Below are 9,550 nucleotides of genomic sequence, written 5' to 3' on the forward strand. Positions count from 1 at the left end.
TTTTTTTTTTTTTTTTTTTTTTTTTTTTTTTTTTTAATTTGCCTATGAGGATTTTTGGAAATGGTACCAGAAGAATGTGGACACCAAACAGTCAAGCCCTCAAATCCAGTAACAGCATTCTGCTTACAAGATAAGAAGTCTAAGTTGACACTGGTAGCTCTGTTATATTTAGCGGTTATAATGTGTAAGCGTGTTTGCATGCTAACGTTTGCCAATTAGCACTAAACACAAAGTACAGCTGAGGCTGATGGGAATGTTGTTGCAGGTATTTGGTCCGAAAGCAACTGTAAACATTGTAACTGCTAGCGGCGCTAGAGGAAAGGCCACAGCACCATCAAAGTGAGAATAGGTTATCCTCTGGAGAACATGACTGTAATGACATGGTAACCCATCCAAAGTTAATGATATTGGACCCACCAACGGACCCACAGACCGACCCTGCGGATTTTGACTTGCAGATTGTTAAACATTCAAATTTGCATCCCGTTTGATCCGACACAAATCAGAGAGGTCAACCATCGCCTCTGCTTTCTGAGGGCCTGGCATGTTCTCATGCTCCTGAGTATCACCAACAAAATGTTGCACCTGGACATCTTGACATCCTTCACCGAGACATTATCCTTTAAATCTGGCATCACTTTGGCTGGCACGTCACCAAACTGCACCGTGGGAGAAAATTGAGTCCAGTATTATCCTGCATCCCAACACTAGCAACTCCATCTTTACACACCTACATGTGGGAACATGTGGGAGAGCACCGGAACTTCAATTAAAGTTTTGATCTTATTTGTCTTTTAAAAGCTTTTGACAGTTTAACTGTGGATTTACCTTCCTGTTTCAGTCAAGAACTGACCTCATTCCCGGGGTCATCTGATTGGATAATCTATAGCATCTATGTATAGAAAAGAAATTAGTGTGATGCAATTCATCTGGCAGACACCTTTCTCCAAAGCGACTAACGATAAGTGCATTTAAGAGAAGTGGATTCAAACGTAAAAACAATGATTGCCTAGATTTTCTAAAGAAACGGGACATGGTGTCGTTCTAGTCAACCACGATTCTTTCCCCCCCCCCCCCCCCCCCCTGTGCTGTCCAGTTGTCCAGTCTTCCAGAGTCCCGCAGGCCCAGCTGGACAGGCCAAGTTCCCTCTCCAGCCTTGACCTCTATTGGCCTTCAGGGTCAACCACAATCCATAATAACAGAGAAAGCAGGAGTGTGTGTGTGTGTGTGTGTGTGTGGTTGTCGTCAGACAGAGAGGTGACTTCGATGACCCCCATCAGGCTGCAGCAGATTGTCATCCATCCATCACTGCCCACCTGCCCACCCAAAACACACACACACACACACACAAGTGTCCCTGAACTTCGTTGAGTCTCCCATACTCCCTACATGTATAAATCCTTATGATATTCGTAACATCAAATCCCATGTTTGATACTATTTATGGCCGTCATTTTTCATCAATAGCCATTAAATGCCTTTCCATTCTGTAATTACCTCTCCTTCACCAGTCTGCGTGGGCTTCAAACTGCAAATCCACCTTCAAGGGACTCACAGGAAATGATGCATGGTTCTCCTGGATATTATGTGGACAAAAGCAGCTGTATACATGGGTTCACATATTGTAACCGACTGAATCCCTTTGTCTTTTCTAAGGTGGCACCGTGAATCCTCTCAGCCCAGCGTGGGTTTGGCTGCACTGTAAACGGATGCAATCAGTTGCTCCTCTTCTTTTGCGTCTTTGACAGAGAAGGTCAAGACATATCTTTGAATAATCTTTATTGAAAGACCAGAATATACAGTGCAGTAAGGCTGCAGAGAGATATCACACTATTCAAACATTTGTTTGAGTAAATATTAAAGACAAGGTTGAGGTGAACTCATGTCAGAGACAGTTTTTCATGATGTAGTTTTAAAAAAAAAAAAAAAAAAGTCCCTCAAAATGTTATGGACAGTTATGCTGTAATTTCATACATTTATGCTATGAATGTTAACGTGATTTTAAATGAGGTCCGGCAACCAGAGCTGTGGGAATATGGAGCCCTTCTCCAGCTAGTTCTCTCTTTCTCCATCTCTTCAATCAGTCAGCTGTCAAATATACAAAATATATGTCAGTAGTTCTGTCAGTTCTCTCTGTTGGCACTCTGTGTTATTGGGATCGATTTGAGCACAGTACCTGCACAGAGGGCCAAATACACCAGTACCTCACGTGGTCAATCAATACATATCGGCACTCTTAATGCCCGGAAACATATAACATGTACACATGCAGAGCACTGCATCACACAACTCACTGGACAATATGTATTTGTGTCAAGCAGTCCAGTTTAGCTGTTTCCACCTGTGTGTCGGGATGACGATATCAGTTTTGATCAGTTTATTTTCTGCTAGAAGCCAAGGTCCACTTCTTCATCCAACTGAAAAGGACCAGTTTCTACCTTCCAGGACCTTTGCATGATACCAGTCCTACTCTGCTGTCTTCCGTAGCTATGAATACTGGAAGGTTAGGAAAGGACAGAATTCGCAGTTTAACGCATTTTCTATTCGTTTTTATTTTCTGTTCACACATCTGATTTTGTTGTTTTTGCAATGATCAATTTTAAGGGTAATATTCCAGGTCATTCACGTTTTATCACGATCAGGCCGATTTTTATACATCACGCTACAGAAAACAGCTCTTCATCCCTCATTTTCTTAATCTTTTAAATAAAAGTAGGCAATTTTTGAACAGGACTTTATGAAATGAAAGAGATGCAGTACATTTATTTCACTTATCAATCCGTATTTGTCCTTTTATTGAAGCTTTACCCTGAGACTGTGAGTGCAACATACCAGCAAAACTTAGATGAATACCTTTCAGACTGAATATCGATGATACACTGGTGCAGTATATACGTGGATATTATTAGGACCCAACAGCATAAGAAAAACATCTGAAGCACCATGTTTAAAAAAATAAAAGAAAAGTTGCAGTTCAACAGAGATTTGTGGACATGGCTTGCAGCTTTTATGGCAAAACGGGGCATTTTCCCAAAATGGTCCCGAAACTCGATTATAAATTCAGACTTATACCACAACAACAATGGATCTAAAAGAAGAGTTCACAATTTGGAAACCCTGAGCAAACAGCAGACTCGGACTCAGAGATACATGGACTCGATATGTCAGGTGTTCAGCAGCAGAGCTGTGCTTTCCCACCGAGTCCCCCCCCCCCCCCCGTCAGAAACCAAGTGCACAGCAGGCTCAGGCACAGATGTTTACAGCTTGTTTGGGGTGGTGAAGGGCCTGTGGTGAGAGCGCTCGTCAATAGGTCTGTTCCTCTTCAAACATGGCCCATTGTCTGAACCCCGGCTAATACAAGAAAAGGCCGCTCATTATCCCCCGCGCCGCCTCCCGCTGACTCATCTTTTCTTTTCCTTTTACAAGCATTCGTATACGAAGCCCCTGTGATTATCTTCATAGTGTCTGACAGGATAGCTGGCTAGCAGCTGGCTGCTAGACGGGGTCTGAATTCAGATCAGTGATGTCCTGCCGTACATCTCCTCAAAGTCAGCGAGCAGTTGGCTACATGCTCGGATGGATATCGCTGGAGGTGCAGCTCGCAGGGCGGCACAGCAGGGGGCGTCTTCTCTGTGCTCGATGTATACAAGTGGAAGAGCGAAGTGTTTTTTAATGCGATAGATGTTTATGCATGTGGTATCCAGGGTGTCTGCTCAGCTGTTCATCAAGACGCTTGTACTTTGATCTTACTTTGTGTGATTACTGGTCACATGACGATGGTCTTATTTACTTCTGTAAAACCACCGATATGATGTAATGTTGGAACCAGGGGGAAACTGTCTGGAATATGCACCTTCCATCAGCTCCAGAGCTGCTGAAAGATCTGAAATGCTAGTGTGAAATATGACTGCTGTTAGTTCAGTGATGTGATGTGATTTTTGATTTTGCTAACTTTTATTTAAAAAAAAAAGAAGTTTTTCATGGTTAGGTTTGGATATAGTTCTTTTTGTGGATTTGTTTTCTGCCCAATGTTCATTAAGGAATTATTTTGTGTCTTCCTCTAAAATACCTTTCTCGTTACATGCGTCTGCTTCAACACCAACAAAAAGGATAGATATAAAAATGGTACAGAAAATGAATTCATTAAAATAACTTAGAAATGAACATGAACATTTGATGAAACATGAATTCAGCTGGTTTGTTGGTCTAAAGAAGCCTTTGTGGTGTCTTATAGAGACTCAGAGTGTGGAGGAGTGCGGGGAGAGGCTGAAGAGGATCCTGGAGTCTCCCAGCGTCCCTCAGGCCAACCACCAGCTCCTGGTCCACCTCAGCAGACACCTGGCCCAGGTCAGCCAGCACAGCCATGCCGGCCCCCGGCTGCTGGGACAGGCCTTCGCCGAGGCTGTCTTCAAGCACTCTCCTCTCAGGTACACAGGTTTCACCCCTCATTAACACTCATGTGCCCGTTAACCCGTTGCATTGTGTCCGTACGTTTTATTCTCACAGCCACAGAAGATACACACTTCTGTTTGATGTCTGTTAAAATCCTCTACCAGTCCAGTGCAGCTGACTGTAACTGACTGGTGAAACTAATCTAACCATGTGTTACACTTATTACTGAAACAAACTCTTTCTTAACTTGCGGATATGGCTGTGGTGTAAGATATATTACACATTTCCAGATGTTCATAGAAAGAAAACAATTCAATCCAGACGGAAGCACCACTTCATCTTGCGGCTGTTTTTTGTACCCCTACGCCGTACATTGTTTTTTATTATGAAGAGTTTATGTTGTGTGTCATTGCTTACTTAATGGCTTTTTCATTTGCTGCTTCTTCTATTGAAATTCAAGCGAGGTTTTTATGTATGGGTGTTAATCACAGTGAGTGTCTCTGAAGGACAGGGTGAAATGGAACAAACTTTGACTAACAGAAGAGGTAACCCCTTTTTTGAACCACTGATTGTGTTAGTATTGTTCCCCCCACTGTGACTTTTCTGAAAATATCTTTTCAATCCTAAATCTTCCTCACATTGAAACACAAAAGTATCCCAATTGCGCAACAAGTAGAACAAAGGCTGGCAAATTAACATTTGATCCGGTGGCCTTCATGTTTTATGGTGTTTGAAGAATTATGTTCAAAGATCAAAACAGAAAAAAAACACAAAAGATGAAACTAAGAGGTACTTCTTCCCATACAGCTGTGAAATGAGATTTGTGCTCTGTAGCATTTCAACCATCTCTTTGCATTTGTCGCATAAAACGATTGCAGTCCGAAAAAAAAGAAAAAACTCAAAAGTCTCACAGCATTTGGGTGGAGAGGGCGTACCCATTTCGTTCTACATTTGTGAATCCCAGAGCCAAAGAGCTAAAACAAACTGTTTGGCAAAATATGCCATCCCTTAATAATACTCCATCCCCATATTAACCACTGCCCATTTCCAGGACAAACCTCATATCAGTTGAGCGAGATTGTCTTGATCCAGCACAAAGACATGATCGTTTTGTAGTAAAATATTTGCCATTGCTAATAGGAAAGCCAAGCATGATATTTGGCTCAGCTGTAATATCTACATCCTGCAGTGTAAGAGCTGGGTACTTGAGAGAATAGCATTAACAAAGCTGATGGTCTTGTTTTTGGGGGTTTTTACTCTCTGTACTCTGCCCAAGATTGCCTGCGTCTGTTTTTCCAGAAATTACGGAGGAATTTCTCCTTGTGGCGTTGTGTGCGGTGGAGATGTCGGGGATTTGGGGAGGCAGTCAGTGATTGTTTGCATAGCCTGGTCAAGCAATGCACCTCTGACGTGCACAGCGGGCGATTAAAGAGCGACGCGGCACATCACACCATTTCAACCTGATCCAATGTTGGCTTATTCCATGCGTGTGGAAATGTTGATTAATGCTAGATGGTTCTGGAGTACACACGGCAGTCTATAAATATTTAGACAGTCACACATGTTCTACCCTTTGGGCTTTACTGCAACATGCTGGGGGGGCAACTATGAAGGCTATGAAGGTCACACTGTTGCAGTTGGGGCCATGTTGTGAGTCAATCCCACACACACCGTCCTGCTGTTCATGACGAAACCCAAAACAAAAGTACTTGTGTTTTTGTCAACAGCGCCGACGTGAACCCGGAGCATCACGTCAGGATCTTGGAGGCTCTCATCGCAACAGGAGGTCTCATGGAGATGCAGGCTGCACCAGGTAGGACAACGCTCATGAATACAAACGGTCTCCCTTCTGCTCTTGAAGTGCTGAGGTTCCACCCGGAACCATTTGCTACTGAAGAACCCTTTTAGGAAAAAAGAGAGGTTTTCAAGGGTGCTTTGTTAAGACTAAGTTTTCCATTGAGACTGTGATTTTGAACAATGATTGTTGTGTGTTACGCTGCACCACATCAGCCCCAGCCCTTTGGGAGCCTCAGAAGGAACCCTGGGTGGGTTCCATATGAAACTCTGGAATATAAAAGCGTTCTTGGTAGAACCCCATCGTTGGGTTGTGGTTAGCATCCTTAACTGGTGGAAAGGTTTAGCGTAAAACCTCTATACGGGGTTCTGGAACCTCTCACAGATGGTTATAGGCATAGCCCTTTATGTCAGGTTATAGGTAGAACACTCTGAAAGGGTTCCAGGTGGAACCTTTATAAAAGGGTTTTCCTATGGGGACAAGCCGGAGAACCCTATGTGGTTCTAGTTAACACATTTAATCTATGAGTGCCTTTTGCGTACAATCTTTACAGTATATCTTGGCCTGATACTGTGCAATATGATGATTTCACTTGGCTTGTGACACACAATCAAAGCTTATCTGCTTTGTGCCTGAAGTTTGTTTCTCAAGTGTATCACCATACGTTTCTCATACTGGAAACATGACATTCCCTTTACCCTCCCTGCTTCACCACAAACTGCAGTGGAAAACACGTTTGGTTTATGAAATATGTGGAAAACACAAACCTTTTGCCCAATTGCTGCTGTGATAAATTGGGCATGAAACATGAAGTAACTGCTTTAACTTTGCTGGCCGTCAGTTTGGGTTACAGTCTGGATGTACAGAGTTCATGTTAACAAAACACAGCGGTCTCATGTTGTTTTGTTCTTGATGCATTCCTGATTGGCTGGACCATTTCAGCTGAGAGCGAGGGTATGGACGTAAACGTGGCAGCGAGGGTTTAGTGTATATGATCTGCACAGTTTGCATTTTTCTCAGACCTCAGCAATATTTTCCCAAAACCGTAGAAAAACAACATCCTTTCTTAGATTTGGGCCACAGGAGAAACGTTGTCATCCGATCTGATGGAAGTTCCACTCTAGAAAAGCTGTATTTAGCTAAAACGGCAACCAAAGAGTAGCCTGATCTGACCTGTGTTATGCTCGTCTTGGTGGCACAATGGTAAACAAGACATCTTCTACCTTTCTGGTTTATGCATCACCCTTCAAACAAAAGGTAAAAACTTGACGATCACTTCAGCCGTTACAGATCTGGGCACAAACACGTAGAGACGACTTGTAGCTTTAACCTGCTTATGAGCCTTTGGTGTATGTTTTCAGAGGTAAAATGCTGTGGAAAGATCAGTCGGCCTCTATGAGGACGAAAGAAAGGTCACACAGCAGGTGTGTAAGGGCCAAGCCTGTCTGCTGAGGTCGTTTTCTTTGGGTCAGTGCTTGCTTGCGTGCGTGTGTGTGTGCGCGTGTGTGTGTGTGTGTGTAACATATTGGTAGCAGTGATTGTACTGGCTGCTCAGGAGTTATGTTATCTTTATATGGAGCAGAGGTTCATTCAGAAGGGATGTTGGAAAAGTTGCTCTAGAGAGCAGATGATTAAAACACAACCAGGTGAGGACTGAACCTGGACAAAATCTTTTTCGTCCAACACTAGTTAGATAGGTGGGCACATCCACATTGACACAGTGGATCATGACACTTTGAATAAGCTTTCTTTATTATGTCGTTATTATTACTGTCGCAGTGCTGGACTGGAAAATATCCAAAATCATGACTAAATCTAAAACACATTTCTAATCAAACTAAGAAATCTTAATGGAACAATCATTCACAAAATTGCCACTCGCCAACAATAAAGGACGCTAAACCATCAACTGAGATGTTACTTTGTGGGAGAAAATAATACTTTCTTTAGAGAAACAGTTTGGACATTTTAAACCTTCTATGAAGTCAGAGATTGTTCACCCTTATATGTCCTTGATCTAAAGGTTCTTCTGCGTTGGCTTCAGCCTTCAGGTAAATACTGGTCACTGCAGAGCAATACAGCAGACAAACACAGGCAACACACACATCAGAGCCACAAATCACACTCAACCGTAGGTGGAACTTGTTTTGATTTTCATTTTTTGTGGGGGACACACAAAAGGACAGGATGATGTCTGGAAGACGATCAATAATTCATGGGATAAACCTCTGCCCCGCAGTGTGGGGCGATAAAAGGGATCCATCAGGGGTTGGGGCGAAGTGGCCACTGGAGATTTGTGATTTTTTTACTCGGAGTATCTTTGAAATGCTAACCTTAAAATCTAGCCTGATGGGAAGCACACATGAGGAGCACATTCAACAGGCCTTCTGTATAAATGCACACCTTTTTACACGTATAAAAAGTTATGTGTCGAATCAAGTCAGTAAGCTCAAGAATAAGCAAGAGCAAAAAAGTGTGTGATTACTTGTGTGTGTGTGTGTGTGAGAGAGAACTGGACAGGCTAACATCACAGCAACAAAAGAGAGAGAGAGCTGTTTTGTGCTTTCTTTGAAGTATGTCTTTTGTAATATCACTTACACAACCCTCTCTCACTCTCTCTCTCTTTCTCTGTGGGGTGTCTGAATAAAGCCTCAAAACCCTCTCGGTGCTTTGTAATCAGGGGAATGATGTGGGAAATTGCACTGATGTAACACACTTGCACTGTTCTCCATCGTCGTGTCTGTCAGAATCTTTGTCTGTGTCCTATCTACATGTAGTCATATCATGAGTCTTGGAGCATCGGGGTTTTTTAGCCCGGACAGGAATTATCTGTTTAAAAACTCTCTGCCTTTATTTTGATCTCAACTTCACACCTGTAAAGTTTTGTGAATCTTACACCGTTGTGATCCTAATCACATTGTCAAAAGATAAACAGCTGGCAAAGTACTCAAACGCACCAGGAGTCTGTTTAATTATTCTGTTTTCAGCACCTAGCAATGCTCGTCAGCACGGACATTGAGATGTCATTGAATGCCTCAAGTTGTCGTGTGTGTGTGTGTGTGTGTGTGTTTTCAGCTCATGTTGCTGTTTCAGTGGCCCGGCAGGGTGACTGCCCGTCCGATTGAGCTTCCCTTTGTTTGATTCAGAGTGAGAGAGATGGAGAGAGGTAAGCTAAAACAGGGAGGTCAGGTTCATGTGCTAGCATTTTTTCTCACACATTACCTCCCCTGCCACCCCTCCAGACAACATTAGTGGGGGTCAAGGGTTAGCGCAGTGCCTTTTGGCGGTATGTTAACCCCTTAAGAGAGGTTTGCGTGTGTGTGTGTGTGTGTGTGTGTGTGTGTGTGTGTGTGTGTGTGTGTG

The 9,550-nt window shown here is 43.0% G+C and overlaps 1 protein-coding gene across 1 annotated transcript in view; it reads left to right on the forward strand.

Moving 5' to 3' along the window:
* The window catches only part of pik3r3b (phosphoinositide-3-kinase, regulatory subunit 3b (gamma)), a 181,040-nt gene that overhangs the window by 82,157 nt on the left and 89,333 nt on the right, over window positions 1–9,550 (forward strand). The window contains exons 6-7 of the mRNA XM_031876021.1: window positions 4,235–4,427; window positions 6,120–6,205. Of these exons, the coding sequence (XP_031731881.1) occupies window positions 4,235–4,427; window positions 6,120–6,205 (279 nt within the window). The remainder of the gene's footprint in view (window positions 1–4,234; window positions 4,428–6,119; window positions 6,206–9,550) is intronic.

This window comes from Anarrhichthys ocellatus, unplaced genomic scaffold (genome assembly GCF_004355925.1).
Source record: "Anarrhichthys ocellatus isolate YVR2014 unplaced genomic scaffold, GSC_Weel_1.0 scaffold102, whole genome shotgun sequence".
Classification (NCBI taxonomy): Eukaryota; Metazoa; Chordata; class Actinopteri; order Perciformes; family Anarhichadidae; genus Anarrhichthys; species Anarrhichthys ocellatus.